A 21,887-nucleotide genomic window follows, 5' to 3' on the forward strand; every position below is an offset into this window, starting at 1 on the left:
AAAATACTAAATAAAATGACGAAAGTGGTGAAACAGAGGAGTCTCACTTCGCCTCAAGCCTCTGCACTTACTTGTGAGTTGGCATCCAGCTGTTGCCGCGGAGAGAAAACTCGAGTCACCGCCCAAACTAACTCCTTAATTTACATAATTACATTTGCCTCCCTCAGTTCAAAAAGCGGCCAGCCACCCTAAGGGACAAGCTATAAAGTAGGCTGCATCATCACGAGTGGAACGGTCCTTGTGCATGCGACTATACGCAGCCTGGACACAGACGCCCGAATAACTCTACTACGACCACGGCATGAAGGATTAGTTTCTTGCTCATATGCACACGGCTACACGACTTCGAGCTAGAACCTTACATAATAATTAATCTGCCACACAAATTGAATGCAGTTTCATTTGTTTAAATAATATTTTCAAATGATGCCACAACGTCCAGATGTGCACGCAAGGTGTGCTCCAGCTTACCGGGCAGGCAACTCTCCATCACCATGAAGTCACAACCGTTCAGTGTCCGACCTCGGCGCAGGCTCCATGATTTCATCGGCTCAGCTGTCTCATGACCTGTCCTGCCATCGGGTCCGCGTGGGCGCGCTCTCCCCAAGCTGGCGCGTGCGCGACCGGCGTGGTGGGGCAGCACGACCAGCAACAATGGGAGGGTTTCTTTTTGTTTTCTTAGGCACCTACATGACACTTGAAAGGTTTTATGTACACGAAGCCAAATTTTAAAATAAAAATATAGAGAAAATATATAATATAGAGTGCAGAGTAAATTCAATTAAATAAAAAAAAAAATGGAATTTTATTTTAATTATTATACAGATCAGGCAACAGACATCCTACCATAACAGTCATAGCCACATTTAACGCCATAAATGCAAGTTTACAGGGCTATAAGAAGCTGATACATGTGAAATAACATAAAATTACACCACGATTGGATTTAGCCACAGGCTGTAATATGCTGACAACTGTGCACCTGGGCGGGGCTCTCGGTTGCTCTTTGAGAAGGTTAGGAGACTGCAGCTGTTCAGGTCACTGTTCATGCACTAAATATAATTCACCCAGAAGATGAACAAGAATAATGTTGCCAGTTTCACTCTCAGAAAAGTGATAGTTTTGTCAGATGGAATTCCCGGTCCACGAGATAAAAAATGAAACAGAGATCCCAGTCCACAAGTAGTTCTTAAATAGTTCTTACAAATTTCCCCCTGGGGATAAATAAAGTACATATCTATCTATCTAGTAATTAGGTGTTTTTGCTTTCGTGCATGCACATCGGTCGTTCATCACTGAATTGTATATTCTGGTCAGGAGCTTGCATAATTACTTATGTAGCGCTTCCTTGCCCTGCAAATTGCTGTAGCCAGATGTGGCCCAAGTTTCCTCCTTAAATTTCTTGAGAAATGACAGGTGACTTGTCTAACTTTGAATGGGTGCAAGCAGAGAACGCAATTGTCTGTGACCTGTACACAATCAGTTTCAATTCCTCCTAAACATCTAACAAAAGAGAAGTGAAACTTTGAGATTGTGGGTGGGGGTGTGTTTTCCACAAGTATAACATTACTCCTTTGAAATACTTGAAATAGAACTCTAGTGAAATCAAGTCAAGTTTATTTGTATATTCCAATATTAATGCCTATATACAATGTACAGTGTCTTGATTTGCAGCCAACAACATATCCCGACACAGCCCAAGCTCTCTAAAGACTTAGTCAAGTATTAAAGAATCAACATCATATTTTGTTACATAAAAAACAACAGAATAAAAAAAAGTAAAATATTTACAGCGCATGGAAGAGTGGTTACATTTTAAAAGGTACTCAATACGGAATTCAGAGCATATATGCTGCCTCCACATGGACACACTGAGCCAGCAGGTAGCAGCTAATGGTGCTAACAGCAGTAAGGTGGCTTGTCGGCCATTAGCTAGACAGTGGAACACAACAGAGAGACTCAAATGCAAGCGTGGCCAGCCCGGCATGTAAACAAAGCACAGAGAACCTCGGATTACAACACACACAGAGTTAAAGTGCATTCTCTGCACAAGTAGCCACAACTTCACTATATCTCTACTGTACAAATAGTTGTTTGCACTATGTTAAGACTCTGAATCCCATAGATATGACCTTTAATCTAAAAACATATATATGGTAGTTGCATGTTAAAAACATCCACCTTGTATCATTATGTATGTGACACATGCAATTAAGGAGGTTTGTCAAAATTATGCAATGGAAATATTCTTAACAAGGGCTTTTTGCAAGTGCTCTCTATTAGCAGTTGAAAGGAAGTCATATAAAACTTTCACTCATCATGTTGTCATAGAATCGGAGGTTATCTGATGACAATGCCATTCTCATTCGGTTCCAGAAAAGGGGTTGAGCCCTTGGGTTTCTCGGCCAGGACAACACAGACTTTCTGCACAACCGTTTCCTCAGCTGGAGGTACTTCAGTTTGGGAAACATCTCATCCAACAGAACCAGCATAGCTGCATCCACCTTATTTGGAGGAAATCACAGATAATTTTGTGTTGTGACAACATGGCAACAACTCCGACGGGATAAGAGTCACACCCACAAAATGCTGAAAATAAAAAGTCAATTTTACTAACCTTCTCGTCCAGAAGCCGCTGTTGAACCATGAAGAAAGCCTGGCGGATCACACCGTTCACTGTTTCACCACCAGTGGCACCACTGGACAGCACAAACACGGTCTTCACACTGCTGTAGACAGCATTGTGTAGATTTTCAATACATGAAAGCCCAGGAATCCAGTCCCTCTCCTCCAAACAGAGACAAAACCTCCTGTGACCTGCGTTCTCCAGATTGACCGTTAACTCATTGTAGACCCAATCCCTCACAGCCCGGTTCTGGGTGTCAAACACCACAAAAGCATCGTAGTGATGATGCGAATCACTACCAGCGAGCTGGGAGTAGCCTTTATGTCCTGCCCAGAGTACCTGTAAGCAATACCACAGATCCCAGCCATAGAGATGCTTCTGTTACGGTAGTATTTTTACCTCATAACAAAGGGGAGGCCGGAGCCAGCCATGTGACTGCCATGTGGCCGGCTTTGTGCCGTCGACACACACGCTGCGATAATAACGCTACCCAAACTGGTTTACAATTATAAGGAATTTAATTCCACTGATGTAAGCACGATTACAGTTATACATTGGAGTGTACACTCCTATGACATATTAAAACAATAAAACCCCATTTGCAAAAAACCTCAACTCAGCTTCTCAGGTGAAAAACACGTCCGTCCTCCGAGAGCCATGACACGAGAGAGGAAAAAGGCTTAAATTAAACCTCCCACATCTGTTCGATAACACCTCCTCTCCATTTATCTCGATTCCTATTGGCTATCCTCCAGGAGTGTATTCTACTGTCTGGCTCTGAGTTCATCATCACATTCAATGACTGTCAGTTACGTTTTAAACCCTTCTATAATAATCCTTCAAAATAAAAGTTATACTTCTGCACTTGGCAGAAGTTTCATGCTTATGTTTATCTTAATTATGCATTCTCAAAACCCTTATGATTATGACTAACTATGAATTATTAATTATGAATTATTAAACACTTTTATTATATCTACTAACTACAGTTTTTTACTCAAATTTCTTACAATTCCCCCCTAACTCACAGTTCACTGTGAGTTAGCTACTCGAATGTAGTTAGTTTTTCAAATGTCCCTGGAGACCTCCCCCCTACTCAATCCAGGGAGAGGCTTCCTATCTATCTAAACAGAGGCAAACAATTCATGCACACAGATATCATTTCAAGTATTTCTGTTCAGTTCGTTTCAAAATTGAGTCCGTAGAAGGAAGACGAAAAAGGAAAATTTAATCCGTAAAAAAGGGAAAAATTGAGTCCGTAAAAGGAAGACAAAAAGGAAAATTTAAAAGGGAAAGATAGAATCCGTAACAAAGGAAAAGATCGACTGCGTTGAAAATCACTGCCTTCCATGTCTTGGGGCTGGCAGGATCAGGATACAGCCTGTAGGCTAGAGAACACATACTGAGAAGCCTTGACTGTTCTTTTACACCTGTCAAAATTACATTTCTTAATCTTTACACCCTAAAATCCCATTATAACCCATTAATTAAAAATAAAATCTCAAATTACTCATCCAGAACAATCAGTCTATTTCCCAAATTTCCAATATCTCACCGGATGTGTTAGAAGTCCATCTGGGCCTTTATCAGGTCCTTCAGGATCTCCGAGAGGATGGTCAGGAACCGCTTGTGAAGTTCCGCTATGGCACCGCTGGTGGCCTCATCTAGACTGTGGCCATCAGAAGCTCCAATTCTCCCTCATCCCCGACACATAATTGGTTGCCCTGGACTGGTGTCTGGCTCATCGGTGAAACAATAAACCCCTGTAGAGGTCCACGGATGCACGGGAACCCCCATCCACAGACAACTCGGAGGCTTATGATGACAGCACACAGAATAATTACGATTGCCAAAAATGTATGTTTTCACTGGCTAAGCATACTTCCCAACCAGTCGGTGAACGGATCAGTGACACCAGAGTTGTCTGCTAGCTCTTGGCTGAGTGCTGTCAGTCCCTCCAGCTCCCTGGTCACCGATCCATCAGGAGCTGTGTTATTCGGAATGAAAGTGCAGCACGCAGACCCAAACATCTGGCACACGCCACTTTTCTCTGCTAAATCATCTCTAATGCCATTCTGTTCTGCAAGGTCATTAAACTAGTCTTCGCCAGCTGTGCATGCAGTCCTGATATGGCGTCACTGGTGAAGTTTACTAAACGCTGTTGGTTATAGTAAATGTAGTTGATCCAATCGACATTTTTATTAATCATCACCTTCTGAGAGAAAACAGATTCTAAATCTGCTGCTATTTGATTTCTGGCTTGAAAGTCATTAGACACCCCCCTTGGCAGTCTTATGACATCTTATGTACACTTGGTCATCAAAGGCCCCCTTCGGGCCGCCGGCATCTCTTTTGGATCTTCTGTTAGCATGTGGGCGTGGAGAGATGAGTTCTCCATAAGTTGCATCAGTGACAGGCAAGATATAGGTGACTGTTGCTACAATTTGCTTTAATTTGCAATAATACTACCTACATTGGGCCCTTAGCGGTATCTGAGACTATACAATCAAATGGACCCTCTGTAACTTTGAACAGAGGTGGGGTATTATATTCTACAGGTGGGTAATGCCAGTGCAGCCTCTGACAAGTGTGTTGGAGGGGCAAAGTGTCATCAGTAAACAGAGTTAAAATACAACTAATTCAGGACTTAGGAGTCTGAATCTTGAAGGAACTGGTGTTGCTAGGGGTCTAGATCCTAAACACACAATACAATCTGTACTACTGGCTTGAAGCCGTATATTGTACCCACCATAAATTCCCATCTGCCATTCCGGTTTCCACCCCTTACCTCATTCTCTGCGTCAGTCGTATGTCGAACCTGGTCTTTTACAGGCTTAACAATAATCCTAATGAGCCCTTGTGGGGCAGGACTATCAGTAGCCTTTCCCTGTACTACGTAAAGTCCTCCGTCAGTCAATTTTGGGTCTGTTAAGGTAAGTCTTAAAGGATTACATCTACCCACCCCTTTTCTACACATGTGATAAGAAGCTGGGGCATTTAACATCTTTAGTCGGTCTTTAAGACCTGGGTTGGGGTCTTTTCCTAAACCCTCGCCACCTGTATTCATCGTTGCCCATCCCCAATCTTCACAATCACAGTTATGATACGATAACAGCTTACCATACTTATTTGTGGCGGGCCCACACTCGTCAGTTATGATGCACAAGGTTTTGGACATCCACCCGTAGATGTGTTCATACCTGGGACCGGAAACGACTTCACAGAAGTCGACCTGGACCGTTGATGTTGTACCTTCTTTGAACGTAAGAGTGAGAGTTACATTTTCATAGGTGAGTGTCGTCAGATAAGCCTCTCTACGTGGTCTAAGATCGGTTTGATTAGCTACTGAGGCTAAATGTCGAATCCTGATGTAGTCATGCATGTGATCTGGTTCCTGTCTGTGGTTAATTCCACATACTAAGAGGGAAGCTACTGAAATCAGGAAGAAAGTAATTAGAGACTTCCATAACCCACTGACCCTAGAGTCTCCTAATGGACGCCCTCGCTTAAACTGTGGGGAAAACGTCATCTTCAGTACTGTCTAAACCCTCTTTTGAGGTGTCTTTAACTTCAAATTATCCTGTCTGATGTTCACTCCTGTCTCTGCGAGTGTCACACTTGTTACCTTCGCTGCTGCACAGTGAGTGAGGTGGTGTCAAGTTGCCAATACTACCTCCCATGGACCGGTCCACCTTGGTTCACTCCACTTGCGTTTGTGGACTTTTATCCACACCAGACTGCCTGGTGACACATCAGCCTGCTTCCTTTCGTCAGCTGCTGCTTCTGCGTTTGTCACCTGAGAAAACAACACTCGGCTCATGTTAGTTAGAGCTCCCGTATATTTCTCAATTTCTAGAGTTAGCAAGTCTAGTTGTGGTTTATCATGACGTTATTAAATCTCATAATTTGTGAGTAGCACCTTTACTGAAAACGATTCTAAATGTGGATCTACAAAAAATGTTTGACACCTTACCATAAATGTTTGACACCTTACCATATTCCCCCTTCACCTCGATATCTCTGCTGTAAGGGATCACATGGCAACCATCTATGTATCTTGGCTATACCCTGAACCTCCCCATGGTCCTGGTGACAGCATGGGCATCTGTTGATGTCTCATGGGAGGAGGTCCAGCTGGACCTGGTCGTAGGTGCTGCTGATGTTGTGGTGGGAACGGAGCATGTTGTGGTGCTGCACTGATCTGTCTTCCTCTTCCCATTTGCCTTGGGCAGTCTCGGGCCCAATGGCCCCATCTCCCACATACGTAGCACTCACCAAACCTGTCAGGGTTTTCTCTGTTTCCTGGTTGGCCATATCCGCCTGCTTGGTAAGCTCTGCCTCTTCCATATTCTCTGCCTCTGTTGGATGCCCGTGCACGTCCTCTGCCTCTATAATGTGGTGGAGGTTGGTAGTACACCACTGTGTGGGCTGGTACTGCTGGATTTGGTTGGTATGAGGTCGGGGGTGCAGCTGGATATTGGGGCTGTTGTGAGGCCTGAGCCTTGTCTACGGCCATCTGTTTCTTGGCCAGATGTTTTCTACTTATCTCTCTGTCAGCCGCCGCTATTTGAAGTTTCAGCAGCCGCCGCTGCATGCTCTTTATGTCTTCCTGTCCTTTTGTCTTCTCAGTTAGCTGTCGCTGGTTGTAGTGAGTTAGGTGTTTCCTCCACATGGCATCTTTCATGTTGCTCAAGCCTACTACTTCTCCCAGCGCTGTCCGTACCGGTGGAGGCAGGCCCATCTGCACAGTGTGTCGCCATACTACAGTGGTGGCTTCATTGCCGTCATGTCTCCCCCCTGTTGCCCTCTGCCACTCTTCTTCAGCTCTCCTCAGGTACTGATGGGTTTCTTCCTCTGGTTTTATCTTCAGTCCCGAAAGAGAGTTCGTTTTTGGTTTTTTGGCCCAGATTCTCCGCATTGCTGACCAGAAAACTCCTCGAAAGTTGTCAAATGGGGTTTCATCCCCCCTGTTGGTCGTTCCTGTACTTACCTCCAAAATGTTCAATTTGGCTGTTCCTTCGGTGTGGATCATCACGGCACGGATGTCTCCCAATGCCAATTTATCAGCTGCTGTGAGTTTTTCAAAGACACGGATCCACGGATTGGCTCCACCTGCCAGCGGTGGCAACGCCTTTTCCAGTGCGTCCATGTCTCGATGTCCCCATGGCACAAACTCAGCTTGTCCGTTGGATTTTACCAACTCTCCTACTTCCTTACTCTGCTTCTTTAATGTAAACATTATGCAGCCTAGGAGTATTCAAATGTGTGTATTACATGTGCATGCTTGTCATCACATGAATCAAAATCAACTCACCCTCTGTGCTGTATGGCGTGTGGCCGCTGACTCCAAAACTGGGATCCGCTGCTCCACTTCCCAGATCTGGACCCATTCAACCACACACCTTGACTGAAACAAACACAGAACTGCCAAAAGTTCAGCAGTAAATGTTAGCATACGTCTGTAGTGTAAGAGAGGTCAACGATCTCTCAAATATGTTGCGCCGTCCGTGTCAATATTGATTCTTAGGAACTATGTAAAATAGTAAATGTACCAAAATTAGTCAATACTGGATATGTGAAGGAATCTCGAATCCAAAATTGAAGCTGGAATTCCGAAATCAAACTCAACATCTAAATCCGAATCACAATCACAATCCAGTTCCAAATCAGAATTCGAAAGGTTTAAAATTGGAAGTAAAATGAAATAAAAAAACAATGAATAATTAATCAATTAAATATTAAATTCAACTTTAAAATCAATAACTGTGTTCAAGATATTCAATCAGAAATACCAAGGCAAGTCAAACTGTTGAACTGCACTTACACTCTGGTCTGCACAAGAATGAATCACAATTAAGTTCAAGAATTGAAGAACAACTGAAACCATTAATCTTTGTTAAAATGCTGAATTAAAACCAAAGTCAACAACTAAAGTTATAATGCTTAATTAAAACTAAAGTCAGGATGTAAGCACAAAGGTTATAGACAATGAATTTCTAAGACTGTTTTGTGTAATTTATCTAGGAAGCCACTGGGTGGCATAAAACTATGCTGTGATTGTCTCTCTAAGTCACCAGATGTCAGTCTCTTTTAGTACTAATGTAATGACAGATTCAAAACACTAGGTTTAATATTATTATTATCATTAACTAGCAGTTACTCCTTCTTCTGTTTAATTGTTTTTAAATCTCCTTTTCTTTTGCCTTATGTTTTGATGCCTTTAATGGTTTTATGTGAAGCACTTTGAGCTGTGCTATACAAATAAACTTGCCTTGCCGTCTGCGCCGAACCGGAAGTTGTTCTGCGCCAAACCGGAAGTTGTCATGAAACCGGCTTTTTTACAGATATGCTATCCGCAATGCTAACGAAAAAACGGAGCTTCTGATAAAGCGTACGCACACACAAGTATCACCAAAATCCCACACTTTAATTCCACTCATACGCCTTCTGTCTCCTCTCTCAATCCAGCCGTTATTTTATTTTATAAGCACTTATTTTACATACAACGTACCGCAACGCCGGAGCTACACGTAGCTAGCGTTAGCTCCCCACAGCGCGGTCATGCAATATCAATCATTTTAAACGTATTTCCACGCTGCTAAAACACAGACTAGTCACACGTATTATTGGACTTATTTAGTCATCATTTTAAACGTATTTCCACGCTGCTAAAACACAGACTAGTCACACGTATTATTGTTATTATTAACCCTTAAACCTCCGGTTAACGGGCTTTAGCTCCGCCGGACCTGAGCTCACTGTTACGTATATGAAACGCGAGTTATTCACTTCCAACGCCACAAACCACTCACCCAGTCTGTCTAGTTTCACCAAAGCCCTTATTCTACGCCCTCTGAATCACCACATGATCCACTAATTATATTCACAGCCAAAGCTAGCGAGTGTGTCTTTCCTGAAGCCTGCGGCCTCAGAAGCTAACTCCCGCTAGCCTAGCTCCCTAAGCAACTTATGCGACGTGACCCGACATTCGTGGACTAAGCCCACAAAGGTTTGCACACCTAAGCCCCTCAAAGCCCACAACATCTCAGTTCGCCTCGCTACATAACTGCTTTAAACTAGCTATCTGCAGGCCTAACAATACTTATGTTGGGCCGAAGGAGGCTCCCAGCATGAGCAAAGCAGTTTCGCCCGTACCACAGCTTGCTTGATTCCAATGTGGTGATTTACTTACTTACACAGCGCTGTCCGTCTTTAATTAATTCTTAGGATCCTTATACTCTTGACTAATCCCTTAAGTTCATCATACTTCAGACAGTAAATCGTACTTACCTCAGTGGACATGGCCTCCCTCGTGGAACGTACCCACCGGCAACGTAGCGTTAGCCGTTAGCAGCGCTTAGCCAAGCAGAGATTCCCCTAAGATCCTAATAGCTAACTCACAGATTTCATGAAACGGCTCTGCCGACCGATATTGTGGGCCCAGGATTGTCTGCTTGACTAACGTCGCCGTCAGCACACACAGCGAGGCCGGCAAGACTGTCCCATCTGGGGTTCGCCAAATTTGTTACGGTAGTATTTTTACCTCATAACAAAGGGGAGGCCGGAGCCAGCCATGTGACTGCCATGTGGCCGGCTTTGTGCCGTCGACACACACGCTGCGATAATAACGCTACCCAAACTGGTTTACAATTATAAGGAATTTAATTCCACTGATGTAAGCACGATTACAGTTATACATTGGAGTGTACACTCCTATGACATATTAAAACAATAAAACCCCATTTGCAAAAAACCTCAACTCAGCTTCTCAGGTGAAAAACACGTCCGTCCTCCGAGAGCCATGACACGAGAGAGGAAAAAGGCTTAAATTAAACCTCCCACATCTGTTCGATAACACCTCCTCTCCATTTATCTCGATTCCTATTGGCTATCCTCCAGGAGTGTATTCTACTGTCTGGCTCTGAGTTCATCATCACATTCAATGACTGTCAGTTACGTTTTAAACCCTTCTATAATAATCCTTCAAAATAAAAGTTATACTTCTGCACTTGGCAGAAGTTTCATGCTTATGTTTATCTTAATTATGCATTCTCAAAACCCTTATGATTATGACTAACTATGAATTATTAATTATGAATTATTAAACACTTTTATTATATCTACTAACTACAGTTTTTTACTCAAATTTCTTACACTTCAGTAGGGGCAGAACAGTGAACGCCACAGCAAAGAAGGAACAGACGACAAAGGCTAAGCTACCATATATGTCCTGGCAGGAACGCTGGTCCATAGAGAGTACACTCTTGCCCTGCTGGGACTCTGGGTAATCACAGTGTACATGTGTGGTGAGATAAGGAATCTGTACCGGAGTCGTACTCAAGAAGTCCGCAAACCAGGATGTATCACAGTCACATTTAAAGGGGTTGGCATGCAGGGTGAGTTTCTGGAGGGCACTACTATTTCTAAAGGGGGCAGGGAGAAACTGGTGGTTCAACGCTTTGATCTGATTGTGGCTGAGATACAGGTAGTGCAAGGATTTCGCCATCGTGAAGAAATCCTCAGGAATATTACTAAGGCGATTGTGACTGAGGTCTAAGAGAGAGAAATTTGCTCCAAATATGACTTTGAGAGGCAAATGATAGAGGAAGTTCTGACTAAGATTCAAGTGACATAAATTGGTGAGTGCGGAGATATTTTGCCATGGGAAATAGCTCAGCAGATTGTCGCTGACGCTAAGGGTCTCTATGCTTCCTGGGAGGTTACACAGCACTTCTGGGGAGACTGACTTCAGATCATTGTTAGAGATGTCGAGGTAGGTAAGGTTTGTCAGGTTTTGAAAGAAATGAGTGTACCTGTTGTTATCAGACTCCCACATAATGTCCAGGTGATTTCCATAGAAGTAGAGGTACTTCAAAGAGCTGCTGATCAGCCTTTGATCTATTCGCATCCCAATGCCGTTGTTTGCCAGACTTAGAACTTCCAAGTTTGTCAAATTTTTAAGGAACTCAAAACGATGACCCATGCCTTTCATTTTGAAGTGAAATTCATTGTTACTAACGTCTAATACCTTCAGCGTGGGTTTAAGCTCACTGAAAGTGTCTTTATAGTAAAAATCAAGTCTATTGTATGACAAAATGAGAACAACTAATTTGTTCATGCTTTCAAATAGCCCTTTCTTCAATGCCTGGCTCATGTAATTGAAGGAAAGGTCTAAACAAACAGCATTTTCCATCCCAAAAAACACCTTTTTGTTAATAGACAAAATGTCATTTTGAGACAGGTCAAACAGCAGTTTATCACGGCAGAAAATGTTTTTAAAGTCTAACAGAGATTGGAATTGTGACACATTGTCCTCAAACGATTCCAATCTGTTCGAATGGTTGGATTCCCAGGTATCACTTCCAGATGTGGCTTTTCGATCTATTAGCATCAGGGGTGGGTCAGGGAAATTATGTGTGTACAACTTCTGGTTCTGACAGCTTTCTTGTTCCTCAATCTCAAAGGAGGGACTCGAGCAGCAGGGAAGGAAATTTAGCATGTTTTGGGAGAGGTCAATATTGATGAGAAGCGGTAACTGCTTCAGAGCTGTTAAGCTACAATTATTGATGAAGTTCATTCTCAGTTCTAGTGTTTTTAGATTTTGTAGTTTGGACACAACATTGAGACTCTCTTTTGAAAGCGTGTGGAAAAAGTTACCACTCAGAAGAAGACATTGCAGACCAGACATATTGCCAATATATGGGGAGAGGATCAGTTCCTGAAATGTCTTCAGTGGTTCATAGTTATAGATGAGGCTAATCCAAGTGAGGCCCTTCAGCTCGGCAAAGAAGGTGCCGTTACGTATAGCATATGCCAGCAGGTTGTCAGAGAGATCCAATCTGTCTAATTTCTCCAAAGGCAGGAAAAGACCCTCTGGCAATGTTTTCAGGGAGTTTCCTCTCAAGCTGATTCTGGTGATGGAGCTGTTCTTAGCATAGAAGGAGTCTGGGTGTAGGCGTAGCGGAAGATTTTGTGGGCAGGGAAAGCAGGGTCTGGCTGCATGGTCACAGCGCTGGCAATTCCACTCCAAATTCAAAAACGTGAGGAGAGTCAGGTTGGCAAATGCTCTTGCCAAGACCTCTGTGATTATATTCTCTCTTAAATCTAGACTCTGCAGTGAGGGTGGCAACCCTTTAGGGATAGCGGTGAGATTATTGTACCCTAAGGTAAGGTTTTTGAGTTTTGGGAGCTCTCTGAAAACCCTCTCGCTGATGCTTAAGGACTGGTTGCAAGGGTTTGCATAAAAGCAGTTCTTGGAGAGGAAGAGCTCTACGAGATTTGGAGTTTTTAAAGGGTCGACAATGTTGAAGATGCAATTATTCTGTAGGTCAAGAACCTCCAGGCTTTCAGGTAACCAGGGAATAGAGGTGAGGCTGTTTCCTGACAGATACAGACGTTTAAGCTCCAATAGGCTCTTGAATGCATAATAGTGAATCTCCATTTTGCACGAGCGGTCCTCCAAAGCTCTCAGGCTACCTGGTTGACAATTTTCCATTATTTTCAGAGTTTCAAGGTTTTGGACACCCGACAAATCATCCTGCCCCACTCGATGTATCTTAGTCCGACTTAGATTGAGTGACACTACAGTAGTTGACTTGATGAAGGGGACATGCTTGAGTGGTCTGTCGTAGCAGTCGACTGTGGTGGTATTCCGATCAGTGTCACATGGGAAGAAGATGGTATTTATGGTCCTCACTAATGGAAGAAGCTGACAAAGGATGAGGACATTTTTCAACATAGCCTGGAAAACAAACAAAAAAACAAAAAGAAAAAAAACTTAACTTCAGTTTGTTAATGTTTCATTTTACAAAATATCAAGCATATTCACTCACTTTTCATCAATATCATCATATACACTCTACAGTTAAAGCAGCTACGAACTGTAAATAAATCCTGTTAGCTTTTTTTTAAGCCTCGTCAATCAGCCACATTTGTCCATAAAATTTAACAGTCGACATATGTAATTTTCTTACAGTGAGATGCATTGCATTTTTGATCGCAGAACAAAATGGTATCTTACTTACCATGACCGGTATAGCATGTATCTTAACATTCACATCGGGAGCAAGGTGAAGCAATCTTTCATCCAGGTGGGGAGAGGAAAGATGTAGCAACTGTATCCAACGGTCACTGCAGTGACAGGAAACTGGATACGTGTATGCAGAAGTGAAAGTCTGTGGGGATTTATACACGACAGCGCGATGCAAATTCATGTAGGGCACCAGATACAGAAATTATGTAAACTGATTAAAAAATGTATATCCATAAACAGTGTAATAACCACTTAAGAGTATTTGAAGATTGAAAATGACTCAATGCTTTGTTTTTCTGACTGTACAGATGGACCAAAGTAAGGACAGAGAGAAAATGTTTTTTTCTATTGGTGGACAAAGTATTGTCTATTGTGTGACTTCCTCAATTCAGTACAATTCTAAATAAAAGTTATAAGGAACCACTTCATCAGCTGCTTCAAAACTCATTTTCAATCTGAATAAATGCTTATTCATTAGACAATGACATTCATTCGACACTGGTAGTATTTTTACAATCAATTTATTAAGTGCACTGTATCATGAAATCCATTAAATCAAAAGAGCATTTTATTTTTTAAACAAACTGAGCAATGAAAAGATTGATTATGAAATGATTTTCCTTTGCTAATATAACTTTAAAACACAACTAACACACTGAGAAGTATTTTCTGTGTGTGTGTATGTGTAAAGACTGCAAAGGAAAAAAGGAGAAACTGTACCCATTAAAATGTATTTCTGGTTAATCAAAGCTGCATAAAACCTGCTTTTATTCAAGTGCTGTGTTAAAATATATTTTCCCATCCACGTATTGGAAGTTATGGCTGCAGTCGCCGTAGCCAAAGATAGATAACAAGTAAAGGACAGTAATACAAAGTGTGTTCTGGTTGGAGAGCAAGTTCAATGCTTTGGCTTTGGATTGGACATCATACTGTCCTGGAAACAGGAGCAGAACATCCCTTATACACAATAGTGTATTTTCCCTGCAGCAACAACAACAGCAGCAGCATTGGCACGCCACTATGTATTTATCTGCTATTTACCATCACTGACACATGTGTTGAATTATCCACAGAGCGATGTTCATGAAGCCATCAGACTCGGCATCAACCTTGGAGAGAGAGTGATTGTTCCCTGGGTACCACAGTATCCTAAATAACACACACCAGAGCATTAGTGAATGAACAATAAAAGCCCTTTGTGCAGTGCATATCTGACACAACCAACAAAACTTGTTACTCAGACAGGCTGCTTACCGGACTGGGACCTGCTTTGCTTTCAGAGCTCTGTAATATTCAATCCCTTGCTTGTTGGGTACACGCTTGTCATCTTCCCCTATGGTAAGCAATACAGGGGTCTGTACCTAGATGAGAGATCACCTTCGGTTACTACATTGTGTAACAGCACCAATGAAGCCACATGCACAGACATACACAGAAATACTTCTACCTGTGTGACGTGTTTAATGGGGGACTTGTTCAGCATCTGTTCCCAAACAGCAGGGTCAGGTAGACAGTCTGTACTGTAGTCGTAGCCAGCCTCAACCATGCACCTGAAAAATATCAGCCAAACATCAACCGGAAGGGGAAAAAAACAAAACAGAATGGCTTTGAGGTCTTTTGTTCATGCATTATTGAACACTTCCTTCCTGACAGTGAGGCAGACACATGCCCTTTATCTGGCTCACAGCTGTCAGAGTGGAATGTCAAGGGTTCAAATGATACAAAACAACAAAGACGAAAAGTTGTGCACAACTGGCACAGTCACAAAATGAGTAAAACACGGGTGGGCAAGGGTGTGGGAACGTGCATGCCAGGATGTACCAGTCCGGGATGTCTGTGGTGGCCATCATAGACGCCAAATTGGTGACGGGGTTGCGAGCCACACAGGCCTTGTAGAACCCTGGGTACTGGCCAATCAGATGACAGGCCAGGAAACCACCATGAGAGCCCCCAGAAACTGCCACCTTCTGCGTGTCGAACAGGTCGCCTTTCAGAACACTTTCAACAGCAAACTGGTAGGAAGAAAAACACAGGAAACTGTGAGAGATCATTTGTGGTGAAGAAAAAAAGGAAGACAGATGAAAATCAGAAGTTGGGGGACAAGAACAAAGAGAAGAAAAATCAATAAAACTATAGCTGATGAGCCTTAAACAGAAACTATGGCAACTAACCTCCACTAAATATAGAAATAGCAACTAAAATCAACAAAGTTTAAACAAAGAGCAACAATGGAAGTCATTTTTACCAGAAGGAGTAAAAGATACCTTCATAGATCTATTTCATGACATGAAGAGCGTGCTAATCGTATTAAGCAGCATTGGTGCTCTGTCCTACACGTTTTATTCTTACTTGAACATCTTTGACGTCCTGGGTGCCAATATTGCCAGGTAATGAGAGGATGCTGTCCTGGCCGTACCCAAGAGAGCCACGATAGTTCACTGAGCAAAGAAACAACAAACAAACATAGAATTACCAACAAGTCAAGCTGCAGTTTACATGCATGTCAGTACAATGTCATTACTTCTATCTTATTCGACATTTGTGTGAAATTGTCAAAATTAGCATATGAATTCTTAAGTTATGGCCAACAACGTGTTTTGTGAGGTCACAGTGGTCTTTGAACATCAAATTCTAATCATTTCCCCATTGAGTCCAGGTGGATGTTTGTGCCAGATGTAATGAGATTCCCTCTAGACGTTCCTGAGATATCGTGTTCACAAGAATGGGATGCACATACGTACCTATGGACAGACAGATGAAGGATTGGACGACACCCCCCAAAACATAAACACATTTCCATCAATGCATCAGTCCTAGATATTATAGTTTTGCATCGAGTCATATTTCTCTGGAAAATATACCAGGAAATGTATGATTGGTTAAGCCTGTGAAGAAAAACTAAGCTAAGCGCAGTGAAGGGAAGTGACTCAGGAAGTAAATACTTTTTGTAGTCTGAAAGCCGAGCCGAACCTATTCTGTTTTCTGAGACAGCAGGTGAACCTTGCTCATCCCCTTTTTACACACGAGTACATATTCTATCGGTGGATGAGCAACCTCTGAGCAGGTGTCTCACATCGAAGCACTCCGCATTATCATATGAACATACCCAGTAATGTAGCAAAGCCCATCCTGCACAGCACAGAGGAGGACAGAAGCCAATCAGCTACAAACACTGAGTGAGGACCGCCTAAGTAAAAGAAACAAGTTCATGTAAAATACAGATTCAAATTTTGTATCAAAATGACAACAGATAACATTGCATGTAGAATCAAATTGATATATAACATCTTACAACCAGCACTTGACTGAACAGAAACCAATCCAATTTCCACTTCAGCATGAATTCATAGCACTTCAAATGGAAGCAACATTTCTATATAAAACTGTACAACAATTAACAATTATGTACCACTACCCAAGTGTTGATTTTGATTGCACTAGAAAAAGAATGACATAATGAGAGTAACCAACCATGAGGAGTGACAACAAGAGGCAGCTTCACTCCATCTTGAACCTCCTTTGGTTTGATCAGCAAAGCTTCAAAATCAAGGCCAGCTGGAATATAGAAAGAAATAGTTCGTCCTATAAGATTACATCGGCTGTTCTTCATGTCTCCCAAAGACAACTAAATCGTTTCAACCCTCCATAAACTAGAGGACATAATTATTCTTTCTAAATTAAAACAGGAGCTTCATCCTGCAAACTCCTTTACTCCATCTCCAGTAAACAGGACTGCCTGCTGTTTTATCATGATTGCTATCGCATAATTTTGTACAAACTTATTAAACCCAGCCACGATTAAATGAAGTCTATGTTTACTCTTTAAAAAGCCAGGTGGCTGTTAACAAAACCTCCAACCCCAAATATTACATATACCTCCTGACTAGTTTATTACGTAAACCTGTCCAGGATATAGCTTTGCGATACATCTTAACTTTGAGACCTTATAATTATCACTTTTCGAAAGGTGGTGGTTCAAATCTCTGGACTGCAGAGTATGTGAAGGAGTTTCTTACATATTCTGTACGCTTCATGTATGTGAAACAAAAAATGGAGTGTGGACAAACCTAACGGCATCCCTTCAGACCATTCAACGAAAACAGAGAAAAGCGATGTATTTCAGGTCCTTCTGTGAGGAATCCCGTCGAGATACTTAATAAAACATTCTTACGGTGTTGACTGTTGTCTTGCTCTGGTGGAGGAGTGAAAGTCAAGATCTGCCAATCAATTTCTGGCATCGTCTGAGAGTCTTCCAAAGTAACCCAGACCACTTCCTCCTGAGAATCCCTGGGCGGAAGGAAACCCACCCTCTGGACAAAGAAATAAAATTGCAATAGGGGAATACGACACATATGTTTTTGACTCATAAAGGCCCCCCCAACCCCATCCCAAAAATAAAATTCCTGCAATAATATATTAGGTATATACTGGAGAACAATGTGAAGAATCAAATAAAGACCACTTATCCTACCAGACTAGGAGGGCAGTTTGGAGAGGAGCAGCTGACCACCATCAAATCTCTCTGTATGTTCAGCAGACACCAGTTACCGACATCGGTCTCTAGAGACAAACAAAGAACGTCATCAGACACAAAAGATGGAAATGAACATTTCCAAGCTTCCCAGAACACCTATTAGAGACTGTGAACACCAAACAACAATAAACAGGTCTGTCAAGACATGAGCATGAGTAACACCAAGGCTGATCAATGTGTCTAGCCACTGACCTGAAGTCAGAGAGGTGACGCTCCCTGTGCTCATATCCACCATCAACAGATCCTACAAGAGACAATAATACTTTTTTTCAGGTTAAGAAATAATACAATTTCCTCAGTCTAAATACTTTATGTGTAAAACATACAGTTGTCAGAAAAAAAAAATACCAATATTGATTGATTTGTATCATAATAACAAGAAACTTCCCAGGAGTTGACTGTACCTTGCGGCTGCGCTGAGGGCAAGCAACAATAACACGCTGACTATCAGCTGACCAGCACTGAGGGGACAACTGAGAGCTGTAGATACCAGTGAAGCCATCTGTAAAGCCACACAGACAAGTTTGATATATAATGAAACTAGAATTACCACCTCACAGTTGTATGCCTAGATCAAGTTTCAGTTTACATTCAAGTCTGCCCAAAATGTCATCATTTCGTGTTCGGTACGGACGTGACCATCAAGTATTCCTTACCCTCTCCAGGTCTCTTCACCACGTCCACCAGCACTGAAGTCTTCTTCGTATACCAGTCGTACTAACAATAAAATGTGCAATCACAGAGGAAATCATCGCATGAAAACAAATGTATAACTCATAAATGTATTTCTGCTACACAACAGAAAACAGCAGATGGTGCATTGTGTCAAGAAACATTCCTTCCTAATTATTCCTTTCGCTGAGTACAGTGCAAGAACGGAACGTTATTGTGTCTCATGTGGAAAAGAGGCCCCATCCTGTCTCACCATACAGAGCCTGCTGCACTGCATGTGTGGTCCAAAGACAGAACATTCCAGGTAGACGATCCGACACTGGTCTGGGCTCAGCCTGGGGGAGCGCACTGCACTTGTGCCTGATGTTAGCTGTTCTGAGGGACACGACAAATACAATACACATGAACATCTGCAGCAATAATAACAGAATTGAGCGATATCTTTTTAAAATATAATAAGACAAACATTCACTTACCACATCCCCCACCAGTAAGATCCACATAGAACAAAGATGACCTGACAGAGAAAAGGAAAACATGAATAACTTGAAGTAACTTCTGATGGGCCAGCTTTAGTTCTTCTCTTTGATCAGTAATCACCTCCTGTTGGTGCAGTACTTGAGGCCAATTCTGAAAGGCTCATGCCACCAGCCCACAAACAGCACACCTGTGTCTCCTGGAGCCCAAAATGCCTGCAGAGACAAATTAATGGACAGAGAAAGCAACAGCAGGAGTATGAGGGTATGAGCACACTATACAAAACATGCATCATTGCACACACTGCTGTACCAACCTGTCCAGGTGAGATGTCTTCAGGCACCCCCTCCAACACAGAGACGTTGTCACCCTCGATGTCCAAAACACAAAGCACTGGACGGCTCTTACTAACCAGAGCCTCTCCCCAGTCCTCATAGAAGACGAACTGCTCCCCCTGCAGGGGTAAGGAAGCAAGAACACAAGTTAAACTAGAGTGGAATGTAAACTAAGAATGTTGAATAAACCTTTGATGAACAAAAATCCATTGTGTTTCAAAATAATTATTTGCATTCACCTTTACGGCCTCTTTTTTCTCCACACTCATGGTTTCGTCCTCGTCCCCAATAGAAGACAACTCTGGTGACTCACTCTAGAAAACAGATAATGAAACATAGAATAACGAGTGTTTTGCCTACTAGTCTGACCGATCTATTACACCAATCACGTCTGGGTAGACAACTTGCTGAACTACTGATATGGCCACATCCCAATCAGTGTTGTCGAGGTATTTTGCCTTTGAAAGGCGATGGAAAATACCTGGGGTGCATTCAAAATGCTTTTCCGATTGAGCAATGAGCTTAAAACAAATGGTGTGCAACAACCGTTGAAATATATTTGATCAGGTTTGCCGAGTGTGCATCTGCTGAGGCCATTAGTCCACAAACGAGGTCCTTTTGTATCATCCAGCATGTATTAAAAGCTTTCTTATCAAATTCTTTACAGATAACCACAGAATAGTTAGCAACTTGAACCAACAACAAGGCAATTTATGCACCATGTAGCTTCTTAAAAGGTTGTTTTTTAGGAGTGTATGTGAATTAATGATCTAAGGATAGAGGGTGTTGTATGCTGTGCAGATTGTAAATCCCCTGGAGGCAAATTTGTGATATTGGCTTATGTATATACTGTATAGATAGAATTGTCTTGACTGTTTGCTATACTCTGGGCAGTATTGAACACAACCCCAGCAGTGACCTCGGGGTGAAACTAAATGCTTTATTTGCAAGCTTTAGAAAGCAGAGCAGCAGTCCTCTGCCCCATGTGATTCGGTACGGATTTACCCTCAAATATAGATTTGCTGACAGACCTGGAAGAAGGATTCTGCCTTCGGTCTCTTCCTTTCTGCTACGTACAAGAGGTGGGTCTCAGAGTGGGACCAAACCAAGCAGCCAAACTGATCTGAAAAAAATACAAAACACGGCGTGATTAACACCTCGACTGGTTCAAAGAAATTGGTTAACAAAAGAAAATAGTCAGATAGGTAGTCAACAGTGCAGTTAACTCACCATCTTCATCGACTTTGCCATGCTTCTTTAAGGCTGTTAGATTGATGCTTTTCATCTTTATGTTTTTACTCCAGATCTGAAGGGTCACAAAGAGGTCCGGGGAGGAAAGTCAAAGATCTTGGATTTCGAAGTGCAAAGTTACATGAGGTGTTAAACCTCATGGTGGAATACAGAAATGTACAGAAATACAGGTGAGCACCATAAAGGGGGCCATTAAAAAAAAGCAAAGTTTTGGTACAGTGGGTGAGGGACAGCCACACACCTCCAGAAACTGTTTGTCCTCTCCTTTGATTGTGCACTCTCTCACAACGGCCTTCATCTCACCTGAGGGGGAATCCTTACTTAGCACCCTGACAGGGCAAACATATTGATGAGACATTGTTCAGTTTGCTCGGGGTGAGATGAATGATGAACATATTCAAGCCCACTCCAAAACTAAAATAACTAAAATGTTGACATACTCTCCTTTGATTTCAGTGCAGTTTCCTGAGGCACCAGAGTAGACCACCGACTTGTCATCGTGGAATACAATGTATTGTCGGCAAAACTTGACATTCTCATTCCTGTCCAGATCACGCTGGCTCCATTCTGCAAAAAAGAAAGCATTTTAACAAAATGTCATCAATGATCCTGCAGAGATCTAATGATCTTAGCATGTGCGTATGCGAGTACCTGTGTAGATGTTGCTGTATTTGCCTCCATACTGAGAGGTGACGACAGGTCCCACGTCTGCTCTGCTCAGAGAAGGGAAGAGACTGAGTTCCCTGTAGAGCCTGGCAATGTCCTCAGGGTTGGTCATCACCTGACGAGAAGCCACAGAATAACTCATCGCACTGACGTTACGTCTCAATGATACGCACTGTCCAGCAGCGAACAACGCCCTCCTCATGTCCTAGTTAGCTAGGAAGCTAACCAGTCACACATAAGTTTGTAAAGTTAACACAGTTTATCGTCAAATACCAGAGGTCAGTTCATAAACAT

The 21,887-nt window shown here is 42.4% G+C and overlaps 2 protein-coding genes across 2 annotated transcripts; both read right to left on the reverse strand.

Moving 5' to 3' along the window:
- Positions 1 to 1,804: 1,804 nt before the first annotated feature.
- Positions 1,805 to 13,067, reverse strand: tlr9 (toll-like receptor 9; the record flags this gene model as incomplete). Its single annotated transcript, XM_079273129.1, is given in 5 exon segments — positions 1,805 to 2,504; positions 2,618 to 3,001; position 3,004; positions 10,783 to 11,908; positions 12,428 to 13,067. Coding segments are annotated over 5 exon segments (2,358 nt in total). The 3' UTR covers positions 1,805 to 2,297.
- A 1,102-nt stretch (positions 13,068 to 14,169) lies between these two features.
- On the reverse strand, positions 14,170 to 21,795 carry LOC306781326 (acylamino-acid-releasing enzyme-like; the record flags this gene model as incomplete). The annotated part of the gene is made up of 22 exons (XM_079274129.1): positions 14,170 to 14,807; positions 14,913 to 15,019; positions 15,106 to 15,208; positions 15,480 to 15,670; positions 16,008 to 16,096; positions 16,765 to 16,845; positions 17,130 to 17,213; positions 17,830 to 17,968; positions 18,130 to 18,218; positions 18,385 to 18,436; positions 18,597 to 18,694; positions 18,849 to 18,909; positions 19,118 to 19,239; positions 19,341 to 19,381; positions 19,465 to 19,556; positions 19,658 to 19,795; positions 19,916 to 19,990; positions 20,708 to 20,799; positions 20,907 to 20,982; positions 21,169 to 21,256; positions 21,368 to 21,494; positions 21,579 to 21,795. The coding sequence occupies 22 exons, from the start codon at positions 21,793 to 21,795 to the stop codon at positions 14,702 to 14,704; spliced, it is 2,268 nt and encodes a 755-aa protein (XP_079130255.1). The 3' UTR covers positions 14,170 to 14,701.
- Positions 21,796 to 21,887: the final 92 nt, after the last annotated feature.

Source organism: Melanostigma gelatinosum (assembly GCF_949748355.1).
Source record: "Melanostigma gelatinosum genome assembly, chromosome: 8".
Taxonomy (NCBI): Eukaryota; Metazoa; Chordata; class Actinopteri; order Perciformes; family Zoarcidae; genus Melanostigma; species Melanostigma gelatinosum.